Below are 18,067 nucleotides of genomic sequence, written 5' to 3'. Positions count from 1 at the left end.
ACTTACCCCTAATATAATATGAAAGGATTAAGTCCAAATCCAAAATTGAATATACATTGCCTAAAATAAGTAAGTTTGATTTCAGAGCAGAAAATGTCATTTTTCATTAAACATTCTTAAAATACAGCACAGTAGTATTCAGCAGCATTTCAGTGAGGAACAATGCATACTGAACTATGGAAGCACTGCATGGGAACATTAGATATGGAAATAGATGTCATAACAATTCAAGATATTAAGTTTATAGACCTGAAATTAAAATGTTCATGTTCACTTACTTTTGACCATACATCTATTTATTTTTGGCTGCATTTGACTTTATGTAAATTGAGTTAACAAGCAAACCATTGCCCACTGTTTCTCACTGAAAGAGCAGTGTCGCTCAATTATTTTTTTATTCTTAACGCAATCAGAAATTGTACATATTAGAGGAACTTCTATTGCTGTATCAATATAATATCAGGCCTTCCTTTTATCCAGTATGCAATAGCTCTTTACAAAATCCTCAGAACACCCGTGTCTTATAGACGATAGATCTACAGTATGTAATGAACTGGGTAGCGCCTATTTAATATATTTACATTGTGTGGCAAATGTGTAAAAAATAGTTGTGATTTAATTCAGATGCCGTTGTTTGTTTCGATTTGGAAGCCTGAATGCCTTGTAGTAGAAGCAGTTTTAAGGTTTGTGTCCATTATTGTGAAACCAGCTATAATCAAACATTTTCATGAACAAAAACCTTTGAAAGGAAAGTAACAAATACACTTCAATTATTCTCAGGCACTATAGCACCACAGTTACCTGGCTAGTGGTTTGTGTGGATTAACATCCATATTAAGTTGTTTTGAGAAAATACTGAGAAACAATTCAAATAATTGTGAAACAGAATTTTTTTAATAATGTTTGTGCCTTTTTTACGTCTTTGCCGAGTATGTTTAGGAACTGCTATTCAAATCCTGCAGCTGCTACACAAATTAGATTTTGAGTTGCCATCCCTGTTAACATGTATGTACATACAGTACAGTATCAGAAATATTTGCATAAATAAAGGAAAAGTGCTTATATAATAATAGTTTAGTATTTTAGGTTTATTAGCTTAACTATAAAAATGAATGTAATTAGGTAGTTAGTGATGTTGCCAAATTCTCCAAGGTAGCAAAGTCCTGAGTTCAGTTCTGGACTGTAATGCTATTTGTGCATAGTGCTCATATTCGCTCCTCCCTCCTCCCAAAGACATGCTGGTAGATTCAGTGACTTAATATAATTCCAGTAGAAGCAGGAGTGGGGCCCCTTCTTCAATAATCTGTCCTATTTGGAGTAGGTCTTCCATTATATGCTGACTCCTAGTTGGGATAACTTTCATGTCCCTGTGGTTCACAAAAGGAAGTGCAACAATGTCATTGGTTGTCAAGCAATACAGTATATACAGTAAGTATAGGCAGTAGAGACAGTTTGCATTGTGGACTTTTGAATTTATGGTGAATCATATAGCCCTGAAGGAACACATACATAACAAGACGAGTTTTATTTGCTGAAAGTTACTTGTTTTAATAAATTAAGGTGAAACTTCACATTTTATTCAGTGATGAATACTGTATACAGTATTTGGAGCAGTAGGTAAAACTCTTTCCTTCAGGCCAGAGTTTCCAAACCATTGCATTAGTGTAGCATTTAGGGGACACTGTGCTGTAGGAGGTGTACAATATGTCTTTCAGTTGAAACTTGAACTGAGGTCCTCACTACTTGGTCATTAAAGTTCTTATGGTACTCTATTAATCCACCCATTCCTTGAACAAAGTGGCTTGCCTAAATTTCCCTCTTGATTCTATTGGTGAAGCAGTTTTTTACTTCTCCACCCAATCGGTTGTGTATTGAGGTTGTTGGCACATGATGGCCATTACACAACACCCAAGTGGGTCCTGCACATCATTACTTCCTAAATATGAATTGCTTTGAAATCAAAACCATTATATAAATCTGATTATGTTAATCAGTTAAATTTTCAACTTGATTATCGTTGCATCGTTCTTTTTATTTTCTTGCCTAGCAAAATTTTGCAGCCGGCCACACCCCCACTGATTTTGTTCTGTGAAAATCCCCTAAAACTTTGATTTCTATGTTCTTGTAATGTAATATTCTGCACATCAGCTCTTTTAAAACTTTGGTTTTACTGTCATGCACTCCATGAGGTTGAGTAAAAGTTAGATGGCTCAATGTTCTAGCAATGGGATCATTCAAAACAAGATACATTTATCCCTGCTGTGCTTATAAAGAGATTAAAAAATGGACAGACCCACAGTTGCCGTCAAAAGTGTGTTAATGGGACTTAATAAATACAAGGCAAACCTCTCCAGCATACATAGTATGAAGCAGTAAGCCTGACATAAATTGTCACATAATCTGTTTTTTTTCCATGAATCCCATGAATTCTGTTGTAAATTGAAGCACTTCCTGTAGTTTCTGATCTCTAAAGATCAGTTTATGCTATCAGTGGGAACAGGAGCGAGGAAAGTTGTGGCACAACTGTGGCCAGCATAATAGAGGCAGTTAGAAAAGGGGGATTAGGGGATTTGCCTATGCACTGCTGCTTCTGCTACTACAAGGCTCAAGATAAAACTGTAAATCATTTCCAGGAATTGGAAGTTTGATGGAAGTCATCCAGATACATTCTGGAACAAAAGAAAAATAAACAGAACAATAAAAAAATAATAAAATATAGTTTCCAAAACTGCTGCTTATGTTAAATGGAAATAACAGCCATGCATTCTGTTTAGTCCAGGTTGACGTGACTAAGATTCTGGTTGATGTTAAACTAGTAGGGATGCCTTTTCCCTTCCAATTTTATCGTCTGGGCACGTTTTCAGGGTAGAAGGTAGTAGAGAGTCTTTATCAGTGGAAAAATATTTTTTCACAGAATTGAGCTGGGACAGATTTACTGAGGATGGAGCAATTAATTTAAAAGCAATGTTGTGGAATCTCTTCCCCCCTGAAGTTGACGTACAGTATCTCATCAGAGAGGCGTGGGCTGTTATTCACCATTAAAACAGTTATAAATTAGTGAAAATAAACAGTTAGACAGAAAAAAATGGGACAAGATTACTTTCCAAATTGTACTGTATAGGGTTGGGCATAAACTGTTTAGTCAGCTACAGGTACATCAGGTGGTTAAAAGATGGGTACAGTACAAAAATATTTCTAATTATGCATTAAACCTTTATCATACCACCTGCCAATTTACAATGCCCATAGAACATCTGAAAGTTGTTTAAATCACACTTCTACCATATGGGCCCACTGTTAGCAAAAGGGAATTGTGTAATTTAGGGAAATTGGGAATCATTTTCAGTAAAGGAAAGCCATTATCATAAACCCGCTCTAGAGTCTGCATTTCATCACATTTTCCCAAGAGAAAAGAATATGTGTATTCCTTAGAGAGACTTTGGAATGTAAGGCCTTTAGACAGTGTCTCCTTAACTACATTTTATTGTTTAAATTTCTTATTCTATTTAATTCAGTGGTATTTGAAAATTTGTAAACAGATCCCTGTACGTTTTCGTATGTTTTCACTCCATGAAGGACTTCAACTGGACCTTCATGGAAACATTTTAAACAAGTGCAGATTAAATAGTGCTCATTTATTTTAAGGGTTTGTCAGCATCTGGGACAACTACGAAATAACCGATAGCAGATAAAACAAAAAAGGTTCTTAATTGACATCAAAAAGCAGGAAGTAAGTGTTTTATCATAATCTTTTGTGAAACCTGTAATGCAATAAAATTGGAATGTATTGAAATAGCTGTGTCCCATAACCTTTGATGAAACAGATAGAGAAGCAGTGAGTGCTTGATTTGCCAGCAGACACAAACACATGGAGCTCCAGCTGTATAAGTTACCATTGTAGTCTGTTTGGAATGAATCGCTATGACTATTTACTGTCATCATTTGTGTAAAATAAATAGTGCTCCAACAAAGAACAACGTTAAAAGAAAGTTTTGTGCTACACGGTTAAACCACAAAGCTGAATGGTGATACATATTATTTGTTTGCTAAAGACTAATTTAATGCCACTGCTAATGAATGGTTACTGCCATCACATTAGCCATTTTACTTATGTGCCACAGGTGCAGTTTATTTCTAGAAAGATTAAGTTCAGACTTTACAAAATGCAAAATTCTGTTATTCAGAAATTAGGCAGACTTTTAAAACATTAAAAAACATTATTTATACTTTACAGTTAAATAGCACTTTAATGAAGCATTATCTTAGTGCTGAACATACTGTATGACTAATAGATTGAAGTATTTAAACAGATGTCCGTTTCCTAATTGCAGTGGTTAGGATTTATTTTAAATAATTTCCTAATTCCTAATTGTTATTGAAGACACATTCTACTGTTTCATTTCTTTAAAAAACATTTTAGTACAAAAAAAAAGAAACTAATCCCAGAAAGGTCTTCAGTTCCACCATTTTGAAAATAAAAAAAATGACATTATTCCTAGAAATATTTTCAGTTTTGGTTTTCTTGACAGTTCATGCAGCTTCTCAAAAATTTTAGTATTCTCCCTATGTATTGGAACGTATAATTGACAGTATATGGTTTCAATAACGTTTTTTAAAAGGCCAACACTAGTATAACAAAATATTCTGCGTGTCTAAAGAAAATGCTTAAAATTCTTAAAAATCAAATAAATACTTGTGTCACAGTAAATGTTACTGACTGCCATGTGTTTTGTACCTGCTAGCCAGCCAGCAGTGTGTTGACAGGACTCATTAAAGTTTATAGGCATGCAAAAGAGCCGTCCTTCAAAATGACGGACAGTTTTAGCCTCTGACCATGCCAGGCTTAAAGTCAGTCATGCCTACATTATAACAAGAGCATGGAATGACGAAAACGCTGTAGATGTCTGTCCTGATACTGTGCAGCCTATGTTTTAAAGCAGAAGAAAATTACTGGAACAGATCCACTATAAACTTGAGGCATGCCTGCAGCTGAGCTCCCATGATGGGGTCTGTTAGTCTGTGACCACCTGGCTCCAAGTCTTCTTCACTCAGACAGTGTGCTGTGTGCAAGGCCACCTAAGCAAGAAACCACGGCTAGTTTTTTACATAGACAGGAACACTGACAGTGAAAACGAGTGAAAAATTAAAGTTAGAACAATTCATTATTAGAGCCTATGCTGTTAAGAAAAGTATTCCAAAACATAGGATTTTTGGATTCAGTGCAGAGCAGTCTTCCTGCATCCAAACATCAGACGAAAAGTGTGCTGCCTTCACCCGCATTGCCCCTGCCTCCAACATACTGACCTGACACAAAATGACATGTGCAGTCTTTCCAGCAAACTCCGCTTTTAACTCAACAAGGACAGAAGCCCGCTGGTTTCCTCAGTATTTGTTCTGAATTTTGTAAGTGTTTATAACTCTTAGCAGACAATGCTGTAATCTCCCCTCTACCATCCCAAATCCCTAAGTAATAAACTGGAATGTCAAAGGGGAAAAGACTGTGCCTTTGAAGAATTTAATATAGTTTTATTGAGTAAGGGGAAAGTGGATGCGAATGTCTTGGTTTGATCAGGTTTTTATCGTGCCAGAGTAGGATTATGGTATCCCTATCTCCAGACTGCAACATGTGCCCCTTTCCTCCCACCCCTTTCCTTTTCTTATTTGTTTTAATTAAAATAAAACTTTCAGCTTTGCTAAAGGGCACCAAGGCATTATTTTCTTTTTACTTTGCCAAATCAAGTGGACTGATGTAATATTACAAGTGCCTCTTTTTAAGGGAGGTTTTTTGGGATGAAGCATTCCATATCTTTCATTTTAGTATTTTCACAATGAAAAATTGGCTTTTGCACATTTTCTTTTCACGTGGGGGATTGGGAGGAGGGTAGCCCACAGCCAGAAGGAAATCTAATCATTCCGGATTAGGAATGTGGTGTTCAAAACACAGTGTTTCCTCTTGACAGCTTTATTTTTTTTAACATTCTTAGGTTTTCCTGGAGCAGAAAGTTTGTGTTACCTTTTCTTGCATTTGAAATCTAACATTTACGCATGAAACTATTTTTTCAGCAAAGATAGGAGACTTAAGTGTGTTTTGTGTTGGTCTTGTGTTCACATTTTTAATCCACAGCCTTTCCTCAGTCCTCAGAAAGTGCAACTTTGTATACAGCATGATGAATCAGCATCCTGACACACGCTTATCCCTCACTCTCCTTTTTTTATAGGATACAATGCTTATAAATACCTGCGTTTTATCAGTTCTCTTCATTTCACAATTGGAATAAACCTTCTGTATGTTAACCACATTTATTAATCATCAAAATGCTCATGTAGTAAAGTTAAAGTTATTTCTTGAACTCTGTAGTGCATCTCTTGAGGAGGCATTTCATAAATCATTTTTTCTTCTATCTGACACTGTCTCTGTTCTTTCATCAGCCTGATCCCTTTCCACAAGATGTCCTTCAGCAGAGGCCTAATCCTAATGCGGTGCGATCCATGGAAAAGGTCCTGGAAATTCACAGTAAGTACAAGAACTGGGTAATGACAAGCAAAGCTACAGTATCTTTAATTATGCAGGCTTGGTGAAGAAGGAACTGGATATTTCTTCCAGTTACAGTTTTAAAAAAGGAAGGATTAAAGCCAAACAATGTACACTTGAGTGTGTGAGGCAGCTAGATATTAAAGTAAAAGGCCATAATATAGAGCTTTCAGTTCCAAATCTCCTATTGACTCACAGAGTGATACCGTGAATAAGGCATTTACACCTACTTGGTCATCTTCAAATATATTTCGAGTCTGCACCAGCAATTGCTCCATACTTAATACTCCATTATCCATAAATTGATTTGGATTAAAATGTCAGCTAAACTATCAGTTGGACAACCCCCATTACCTGTACTTTTACAATTTAAACATGACAGCTTAAAATGTAATTTCCTGAATGTGAACTTTAGCCAAATGAATGGTAGCGAGCTCTAGATTCTACCTTTAAATAAATTGTATAAATTTGAAGTTGGCAGTGTTCTTTTGAGATTACTGTCTTGAAAACATGAGCTGAGTATACATGAGGCAGATAGTCTGAGGGCAGCAAGTACAGATATCTTGTATATCTGTAGCTCTTTTGATTTCAATTGTTTTGTCAAGGCATTGAAACTAATGCCAACTTCTAGAGGAGACATGCCTGACTTGAACATTGATCTGCTGTGCTAGGTAAATACTGGCGATCCGTGCAGCGCTTTGCGTCTACGGTCGGCTACTCTGTGATCGAAGCTCAGAAGTGTGAAACCGAGGAAGCGGAGACTGTCACAGCCATGGCCTCTTTATCAGTCGCAACCAAACAGATGGAGAAAAGGTATGTGTTCTGTTCTTGTGTTCTTCTAAATCTACAACTATAGAATTTGGACACTTATCTCTTATATAAGACAGTGGGGGTAATGTACAGTACCTCACTTAGGTTACCACAGCTGGTGCACAGCAGGGACCTCAACCTACATCTCACCAGTTATGAGTTCAGAAATGTACCCACTATGCTATGCTGTCCTCACCAGACTAGTACAGTTATGTAAAGCATACAAAGACATCGAATCTTAAAGTAAATACTGTCTAAGAATATACATTTAAATCAGTCAACATTCAGCCAGCTTGCCGGCTTGATTACCACTGTGGGCATTGCTCCTCCTCTATTCCAGTGGTGGTGGTGAGGTACCAGCTTCCTCCTATTGGTCAGTTGACTGAGGGCCGCAGCTCATTTCACATACAGTAGCATTATGGGTAATGTGGCTCAGACTAGGACCTCCATCTTATCTGAACCTGATGCCCTCTCACAGTATATAAAGAGCTTCAAATTGTTAATTACACCATATATTTTATTTTTAAAATTGATATTTCTTCCTAGAGAATTAAGCAGAACTCCACTAACAAGAGCAGAGTTAATCAAGGTTTCATATTTAGTTAGTACCTTCTGTTCTAGTCTTTGGTTGACAATGCATACACAGTAGTCAAAACTTGATATCACATGCAATCAAAACTATAAACAGTAATAATTATACTTAGTTATTTATGAGTATGTGGTACTTAAGTTCAATAACACTTGACTTTTACAGTTAGGACAGTTTCATGGAATATTATTGTGATAGTCACAATAATCCTTGATTTATATAACAATGTCTATATAATAATAATAATCATAATAATAATAGACTTTATTTTACATAGCACCTTTAAAGGTGGCTTCTCAAAGCGCTTTACAGGATGACAATAACAATAAATAAGAAGAATACAACAATAAATAAGAAGAATACACAAGATAAGACACAATTTCAATTACAACAATACAACAATAACAATAGAGGAGCCCGTGGAAGGTGGTACTAAGAAGAGCAGAGGGGTGAAGAATGGAACCAGTTAAGTAAAGGCTTTTCTGAAGAAGAAGGTTTTGAGTCTGGATTTGAAGGAGTTTAGAGAAGGTGACTCTCTGATATTCTTGGGTTTTAATATAGTTTTTAGTAATGAATAAATTCATAAAATATAACAAAATCTCACTTTTGGTTGTACTTTCACCTGACTGTACCACTTGCGTATATAATATAAAATATTATTGACCTGAGTTCTGATATCCTAACAGTGTATGATTAAATAATGCTCATTTATTTATAATTGAAAAGTAATCCTTCCTGTATTTAATTATTCACTTCTGTCTTATTCAGCACACTGTTAGATTTCTACTGTAAGTGCCATTTTCCCATTAAAAATGGATATACAGTATATGGGTCTTCCAACTGACTCAACCAGTGAAGGTGTTCATTAAGAGCAGACAGTGTCATTAACCTGTTTTCACCCAATTTCCCTAAGTAGAGATGTTTAATTATTGGCTTTGGGTGGGCTTTAGTTGGCCATTGTATTCCTAGGTAGCCATGCACTAGTTATCCCTTTGACTTGATGGACACTGTTTAGCTTAAGGCTTTCTCAGTGTGAACCATAAAACTCCTCCAGTCAGAGCTGACTCTGCTGTGGGTTGTGTTGAACAACTGCTGATCCTAAAGAGATAAGAAATAACTGAAGACAACAAATGTGAAATAAAAATTCATGTTATAATGGCATTTTATAAACACTTTTGATACATCATACAGACATGCAACAGAAAGGTATGAATAAAGATATCTTGGATTTTACTGTCAGAAAGTCTTAGTGGATTTGATCTGGTTGAGGAGGCACAGGTCCAAAATAGTCTTGCTTCTGAGAGCCAGGTTGTGCCAAATGTATAATTGAAAACATGTAGAAAACCTTACATACAGATGTTCTGTTTGTATATCTCAGCATAAATGTGCTGAGTCAGAAAATTGTGAATGCTTATTTGTAGTACAAACTGCAAACAGCATTGTGATTGAGAAGTCTGTAAATAACCCATGTGCATCTTTTGTGACTGACTGTCACAACAAAACCCTGAAAATTGGACCCGTTTCACTTTGTCAAAATCGCAAAGTGAGTTTTTTTAGACATTTTAGACACAAAAAAATGTAGGTTGTTGAATAATCACAAAATTCAAAACGGTAGATTTGATTGATCATCCTTTAACCATACACAAGAACGTTTTTGTAAACTTTGTTTTATCCACCTTTCCTTGCCAATACCAAATGTTTTAGAACACTTTTTTAAAAAAGGAAAAAAATGTAATAATGCAAACATGTAAACTCACTTTCCTTCTGTTGAAGTCATTGTAGCACAATGATTAGTACAACCTTTTTGTGCACAAAGACATTTGTGTCTTGCTTCTTTTGAATTGGATTTTACTTTTTTAGTTTTTAAAAGCCATATGATTGTTCCCCTCATGGATAGCATTAAAGCCCTTAAGCTATTAATTGTCAATTTGCTTTAAAACCTGTTGTTTTCAAGAAGTGATGCTGAACTCTTGGATTTCTGTTACCGCTTCAGGCCAGAGGACGAACCGATGGAGGAAGAGCCACCATTGTAGTGGCAAGAAGGGAGCTCTTCTGGGATGTTTACTCCTCAGAGATTCACCTTGGTCTCTGACACAGCTCTGCCGAGGACGTCCATTTGATTTTTTTCCCTCGCCGCGCCATTGTCCCATTGTGGTGTCTCATCTGGGATCAGGCGTGAAAGAGAGTGGGAGCTAAATGGATGGAAAAAAAACCAACAACAAAGTTTGCCGTTTATTCTGTGGTCCGAAATAAAGGGCAGCCTACAGCCAGTTTCGGGCAGAGTTCATGGATAGATTTTTTTGAAAATGGGATACATTAAAATGTAGATGTGAAAGCTGGTGCTTTTGAACTTTCTCATGGTTAAACAGTCTCAAGGCAGGTTTGACCGTTACTACACGTGGTTGTGTTTTTTTTTCTTTTTATAATAAATATGGATCTCATAATGTTCATATAATTGATAGTTATTGCTTACAAACATTGCTGTGATTGTTGAAAATGAATAAGACACTTTCCAAGGGAGAGGAGGCAGCTGAAGGACTGGGCTTCTGGCTCAAGTTTTAATATATTTGGAAGAATGAGAGTTTGTGCCTTTTTTAGACCTGATGGATTTCATGATGAATTCAGAAGAACATTGCCTTAAACGAGTTACATAACAGAACAATTCTTTGTTTTTTCCTCCTTTTCACATGCAACATTGCAGTGCCCAGTCTGTGGCAGTGAAAAAGAAAAAAAAAGAGACAAAAGAAGACTTCGGCATGTTTACGAGGAATGTGGTGTAGACAAGTTTGTGTTTCAGAAAGTCTCTGAAAGTTTTTTTTGTTCTTTTATTTTTGCTGTATATTTAAAAACAAGTTTGTAAGGTAGTTGCCATCTGTAAAGAGGCAAACATTGTTGGAACACTTTAAATTAAACCTGCTGTGATTTTTATAATTAGTATTGCCTTATGTAGCTCACCATATAAACACTTGACCAAATAATTGTTTTCTTTTAAAAGCATGTACTGTAATAAAGTAACTTGCCATCAGCAAAATTAGAATGCCATTAAAAAAAAAATATTAAAACAAAAAACCAAAGCATGAGAATTTGCTTCCAGCTCGAGATTTGTTCCACTAGTAACTTCAGTTTTAGGAAAGCAATGCTATTTGCCTTTGTAAACATTGTTTTTCTTACAAAGTATGTAGTTCATTTTTATAAAAATGTTGAACTGCCAACATTAATATTTTTGTCAGAATTTAGAGCCTTTCAGAATAATTGCATTGAAATTCAGTATCAAGTGTTCGGAATTTAATCTTGTTCAGATTATTCTAATAAAGTAAAAATGTAAAACTGCAATCAACAGGTTGATTCAAGATCTATTTAATGTTCTCAAGTGCAAATCATTAATGCTGACTTCCTTGGAATTCTATCAAATTAATTTCCAAACGTTTGAAAGAGTTTTCATTTCTTTGGATGCAGTAATTTTCAGTATCTCTCACTGAAATTTTTCCTGTTCCAGTAAAGCTTGATATTTCCTGTGTTTTGGCCTGTGCTACCAAAATTAAAATGCACTGAAAATTCCAGAAAAGGTGCAAAGTTTCACGGTTGTATAGGTGCTACCAACTGTGAATGTGTTACATGGCTTTATCAGGACGTGGCTTAATTTTAGCAGCAGATGGAATAAGTGAAACTGAATTTGGTGGGGCCATAAAACTACTATTTCAGATAACCTGCATGAAATGTAGAAGATGCGTATGTACTGTACTATATACATTTAAAACACACTTAACATTTAGAGATTTTACTTAACATTGTCTGATACTTAACAGTACAGATTAAAGAGGTGGAGCCTTTCTTTTTTTAGGAGGTCAAATTTAAATAAAGCCAACTTATGTTTAGCCACTTGGCAACTACCTTAAGCATTATTTTCTTGGAGTTCAGTTGTGATCATGATCAATTAAATTGTAACTTATAAATATGTTGGAAAACTTCAAAGCAAGGAACGAAGAGATAATTGTTCTGATTGTTTTTATAATTATAATTCCATGTCACACAAAGAGTTGTTGTAATGACAGTTCCACTTTTTTCCCCATTATTATTTTTCATGTTTCCTTTTTATCAGTGAATTCTCTTGTTTCCATATCTGTACCTTTTGACTTGTACAATGTTTCACTTATTTTATTTTATTTTTTGTACTTTTTTATTTTTTTCTTTCTTGTACAGTTGCAAAATGCATTCTACATTCTTAAGGAAGCGTGACCATTTTGTTCACATTCTCAAGAAGCAAACTTTTCATTAGTCGGGTTTGGGGTGGGGCAGGTAGGGGTGGGTGTGGGGAGGCTAAAGTTGTTTCTACTTTGTATAATGATTCCAACAATTGTGTATTTACTATATGTTCTGTTCATAGTAGATTTATATATGGAAAAAATATATTATATATAAAAAAGCAAAAGATGCAATCTTGTTAAAAAATAGTATTGCAAGGTGATAACACCCATATATCTCAAGCTAGGCTGGTGATGCTCTTTTTGGTATTTTTTACTGCACTGTTAAAGGCTGCCATGGAATAAGGATATAAAGTAGCATTATATATGTTGTTTCTTTTACTCTTTTCAGAGAAATGGTTCCCAATTCAAGCCTAGCAATGGCTTTAATGACTGTCAAAATGTACTCCTCCCACTACATAATTAAGTGACAAGGGCAAGGCTGTTTTGTTTAAAAACTGTTTATAGTGGTAGAGTCACTGAAAACCTGCTGAAAATACAGGCTTATATTTTGGCTTTGGACAAAATAAATAAGATGGCTTTGTAAAATAAAATTAATTAGAAGCAATCTTAACATGGAAGGTGCCTGCTAAAGCAATGTTTGCTAGCAGATACTGTATAAGGGAGCTGTTTGCCAGTAATGTGTTCCTTTTCAGCAGGAAAGCAGATTTTTCTCATCCATTGAGTTCATGGAAATTGGCATCTTTGTAGTGGGCTTTTACAATGGGAAAGTGTCAGAACAAGGTATGAAAATGTAAAATACACTACTGCTGTTTTGAAATGTTATGCTATGAAATTCCAAGCTTGGGTAATTTAATGTGTTTCTGCAGAGATTATTTGAACATTTCTTCTTCAGTTTCTTTTTTTTTTACAAAATGAATTCTCCCATAGCACTTTTTAAAAGCTAAGATTAACTCTATCCATTAATAATGTTCACAATGGAGTGTTTTTGTAGCTACAATATTGATCCGACTTAAATTAAAAATCACTTTCTCGACCTTTTCCCTAAAATGAATCAGAATATAAAAGGAAGATGCTTTAGCGTCCTATAAGGTTGATTTTTGGTAATATTAGCATGTTGTCTGAGTTTCAGTAGTGGTTGAAAGTTAAGCCTTCAATATCACTTTATGGCATATCAGCATGGTGTAGTGTTGTGCTGATGGTTATCATTGTCAAAAGTGTTACATCAAAAATATTTTATGGAGTTCCTTAAACCATTTCCAAAACTAGTTAGATATAACTTACCATTTAACCTGTTTTAACTAAACCAGCTAGTTCGAACTACTTGAGTAACTTTGCAGGGATGTGTGTTAATGTTGCCTGGTAGAAATTGACTAAGGCCACTCACACTGTGCTGACTTATTTTACCACAGATAACTAAACCAGAACATTGCCTATACTTGCATTGCAAAAAATATCTTCTACATCCACATGAGCTGAAACTTTAATATTGACCACTTTGTATAATCTGACGTTGTTTATATGGTTGTTTAAGAAGGCATGACAGATAATACAATCCCTTTTGTTTTTGGTTCCTGTTAATACGTCTGATGTTGCCATCTTCATATGAAATATTTGCTATTTATCAGCATGTGTTATTGTCAAGAAATACTAGAGAATACTGCTTATTTTAAAGTTTCTAAGGTTGCAACCACTGGTTGACATTTTATGGGAAAACATGATTACTAACTAGACAACCCTTAACAGGCCACCCCCGCATGCTAGTCCTTACTTAAAGACTAATAATAAAATGTTTAGCTCACTTTAGCTCATTTAAAATACTTTTTGCCACATTTCTGTGTTTTTACGTTTGTACGGATTTTCCATCGAAAAACATTTTTATCATAAAATAATGAGAGTAACTTTGTTTCAGACTGTCCCTTTTGTGTCTGAGATCAGACTCACTGACAGAAACTGATTTTATTGCTTCTTTCCCTTGAGAAACCGCTTTATTAACCTTAGGGAACTAAATGTCTGAGTGTTTACCATATTAATATCCATTATTTAACAAGTAAAAAGTTCAGAAATAGAAATCTGTAGGCGTAGAACTAACAGATTAAGACAATTATTTTTAAGTCAAAATACTGTTACATGAGTTCCCAAGGTAATGGAGATGTATGTCATATTACGTTTAAAGCAGTCATGCAAGAAATTTAGTGGTGCTTTACAATTTTATAAATATAGGAACTCCTAGGGTGCCACATACAGTACATAGCCTGTTGCTAATGCATGAATTCTAATGAATTGAATAGCATTCTATTAAGCATCCCTGGTCTGAATTTTGGCTAAGGTAAATTATAGATCTTAAGTGGAAATGATTTTCTGTTGTCTACAGGACACAAACCGAAAGTGGGTATTTGGAAATTGCTTAAGGCTGATCAGGCTGGCCCACAGTAGCTTGTGGTAGCTCCACAGTGTTCACTGGCTTGAGTTTTCTTGGTATAAGAATTTTCTGGTAGTACAATGTGGGCTGTAGGGTGAAAATCTAGTAGCAAGAAAGGAGTCAAGAGAAAGATTGTTCAGTGAAAAGCTTATAAATTGATTCAAAAGGATTCTTTTAAATGATCTCATTTTTTAAAGGCCTTCATGTGAAATTAAATGTGCTTGAGTACAATGTGGTCAAAATATTATATATTTCACAAAGCGGAAGAGCTTCACCCCTGCCTTGCATTTTTTGGAAGCCGAACATAACTTTAATTGTGTATAAACAGGTGAAAGAGAAATGTTGCATACTGAAGTGCTGGGACACCACATTTGCGAGAGGTTAACCTAAAACAACAGTCTTAAACACCAGTCAGTAAATAGGTGCAGTTCTGTTATGTTTACAGCCCTAAAATGCAACAACTTCCTCATCAGCCTTTTGTTGCTTTTGAGAAGTCTGTAGCTGAAACATAACGCCATATATTCCCCATGCCAGCCTGTAAAACAAGAGGTCTGGGGGAACATTTTGCAATAACAGTCTGAGCAATGGCACACATTGCGTTTTGTTTTGTCAAAAGGGACAATTTGTCTGGATCATAAACACAGCATCCAGATAGTCTTTTTCTTCTCATTTTCTTTTTTAATTGTGATAAAGAAAACATTCCGTTTGAGTTTTTATTTGATATTTGACATTGTCATTCCTCTTTTATTTTTGCCACAGACAGCCAGGCCCATTTTTTGTTGGTTTAGAAGGGCCGTTGTTAATTTTTTTAGTGTTTTCCTTTACCACCTCTGTAGTGTTTTTTTTTGTATTTGTTCTTTTATTTTGCATGGTTTGTGTGATGGCATGCCTAATGTTTGTCTTTGTAACATATTTGCACACCAGAATAGCACTGGAGAACTTCAATGTTTTATGGCATCTTCGATAACCATGATGGAACATTTTTGTTTTCTTTCTTTTTCTGTCAGAAGAATTAGAAAGTGAGATGCTTTTTGTGTCTTCAGAAAAAAAATCACAGATGTGCTTTTTAATTGTAAAAACTGAACAACTTAAACATTTGAATATTTTACAAAACCTTTATTTAGCACTTGTGACATACAGTACCAACAATAGATTTTATTGTATTTATGTAGAAAATGTTTAGGTAAACTACACAAAACAGGATAGACTGCCTGTTATTCTTTCAGGTGATTTTTGTTTTTGGGGGGTAGGGTGGGGGTTGATTAGGGTTGTGAAAAGTGTACTCAAAACATCTGGAGTTACCAAGGGCTCTAAACAAATGTTTGACAGATACTTCACCTAAAGATTGTCTGATCCAGTTTAACCAGTAATAAATGTGACCACTGTGGTTTAAAAACAACTCTAGGTTTACAAATGTAAGAAAAACATTTTTTTGTTTTGTTTTGTTTTTCCCTTGTTACAAACCAGATCTTTTATTGGGACCTTTGCTTTGACATTTGTTGTTGACATCAACTATAAAATATCATTATTTCAGAAAATTGAAATGTCTTGCTTTTTTGTATCCCTCCTTTAATGGGGGTTCTTGATCATTTCACTTGTTCATTTCTTGTTCAGGATGACAAGCTCATACGTATATGCACACACTGTATACCTTCTGTACAATGTTTGTACAACCATGAACAAACTTTGGACACTTTTGCAAAGAATGAAACATAATTGTGGTGACTTTCTTAGAGAAAATACATATTAAGAATATGACTAAATCAGTGAAAAGTGTATGTATCTTAAACTACTGTAACAAAGTCACATTGCACAGGTTTATTTTTTTTAATTAAGACAAAGATTTGTATACCCCCATTTGTGTTTGCAAATGATGTGCAAACTCATCCAAGACTGTATATTTAACACACCCACACATTTATACATGAAAGGAGACATTTTGTCATTTAAAACACATTATAAGATGTAACTTTTGGAGTTCAACTCTATTGTACCCTCTTCATGGATAAAGCTCTCCAAAAATAATATCCACATTGCCAGAAACAATTTTGTTCTGTATTTTCATTAATGGGAACCGGTTCAAATGTATGAACCTTTGTATTGGTGATTGTGGGATTCATTGTGCTAGCTCTAAGATTTTTGTTGGACTTTTGTTGGACTTTTATTTGCTGGGTGGATTTTTTTCAGATTTATTTTCCTTTTGCTTTTCGACTAGCCAATGGTGTCTTTCTTTGACAGTTCCAGCTACTTCAAGAGAGTTAATTAGGAGTCCAGTATTTTGTACCACATTATGACAACATGTTGATTATGTGGTGTAAATAAAAAATATCACTTAATAGTATGTTTCCTCATTTTTTCCAAATATGAATACTTGTGCTGAACTGTATTTGCAATTACTATTGACTATCCTCTTTTTATTATGCATTAATATCTTCATTGTAATCGCATTTTTTACTTTAACATTGGAGAAAACCTGCATAATTGTGATATAGTGGCAGGATAAGCTTAATGAGCTCACTTTTTTCCATTTTTCCTTATGCAGTATCTTAACATGTTGTCAGTCCAAAGGAACTTTAACTTGTCATCATTTGAGAACTAGATTAGACAAATGAATAAACAGCTACCTGTAGCACCTATGAAGAGATCCCATATTTATCTGCTTAGAGTGATGCATGCAATAACTATAATAACAATCAGAAATTGTTATATTTGTGTAGCTCTCTTCACCCCAAATGATCCATTATATAGGAGAGGACCCACTTCTTCAACACTGAAGTGAAACGCCCACATATTTTAGATCTTATCTCATCTGAAGCACAGCAGCCCTACATCACAGTGTCCAGTGTTGTCATACGTGGGCTTTGGTTTGGAATCTCTGGCCCAGAGGGAAGAATGCCACCTACTAGTCCACCAACACATCTTACAGCAGCAACGTGGTTTCTTCACATATCCCCCATCCCAGCACTGACCAAAGCTTAAACCTTTGCAGAGGTTAAACCTTTTCCTTATGAATATAAGTTTTGAGAATAAGGTAGAGCGCTGCAAGGATTTCTTTTATTAGATGAAGATATTGACTCAGTGTCAGAGTCTTTTTCTCAAACAGATATAGACAAAATTAATATTTTTTAGGTACATTTTGATGAACCTTACAAGAGAGGCTATTAGTGAATATTACTTCTCAAAAATAACCTTTGCATACAAAATTGTACATTCTAGCTTCCTAGAATAGCTAGATATCTAAGAGGAATGCATTTTCTTTAAAGGGGAACTGCAGTCCAAATTTTCTCAGACTAGGTATTAAATCTTGGCATAAAAAAACAATAATTGACACTATTGCAATTTTTAAAAAATTTTGAATAAAGTGCAAAATCATGAATCATGTGATTAAGGGTTGTATGGTTGCCATGTGGCATACAGTATGCTATTGCTGGCAGATGAAACTGCTAATCTTGATCACTTAAGGGCTAAGGGCTTGCTCAGGAGCCCAACAGAGTAGGATTCCTCTGCCAGGT

At 35.1% G+C, this 18,067-nt stretch overlaps 1 protein-coding gene across 6 annotated transcripts in view; it reads left to right on the top strand.

Moving 5' to 3' along the window:
* hdac4 (histone deacetylase 4) overlaps positions 1-16,891 on the top strand; it is a 254,039-nt gene extending 237,148 nt beyond the window's left edge. For all 6 annotated transcript variants that reach the window (XM_015359242.2, XM_015359241.2, XM_015359240.2 and 3 more), the window contains 3 exons: positions 6,430-6,514; positions 7,204-7,345; positions 9,925-16,891. In XM_015359242.2, coding sequence (XP_015214728.1) covers positions 6,430-6,514; positions 7,204-7,345; positions 9,925-9,964 — 267 coding nt within the window. In that variant the 3' untranslated portion in view covers positions 9,965-16,891. The remainder of the gene's footprint in view (positions 1-6,429; positions 6,515-7,203; positions 7,346-9,924) is intronic.
* Positions 16,892-18,067: the final 1,176 nt, after the last annotated feature.

The sequence above is a fragment of the Lepisosteus oculatus genome, chromosome 12 (genome assembly GCF_040954835.1).
Source record: "Lepisosteus oculatus isolate fLepOcu1 chromosome 12, fLepOcu1.hap2, whole genome shotgun sequence".
Lineage (NCBI taxonomy): Eukaryota > Metazoa > Chordata > Actinopteri > Semionotiformes > Lepisosteidae > Lepisosteus > Lepisosteus oculatus.
The sequence above is the reverse complement of the archived record's forward strand: the minus strand, read 5'-3'. Positions and strand labels throughout refer to the sequence as shown.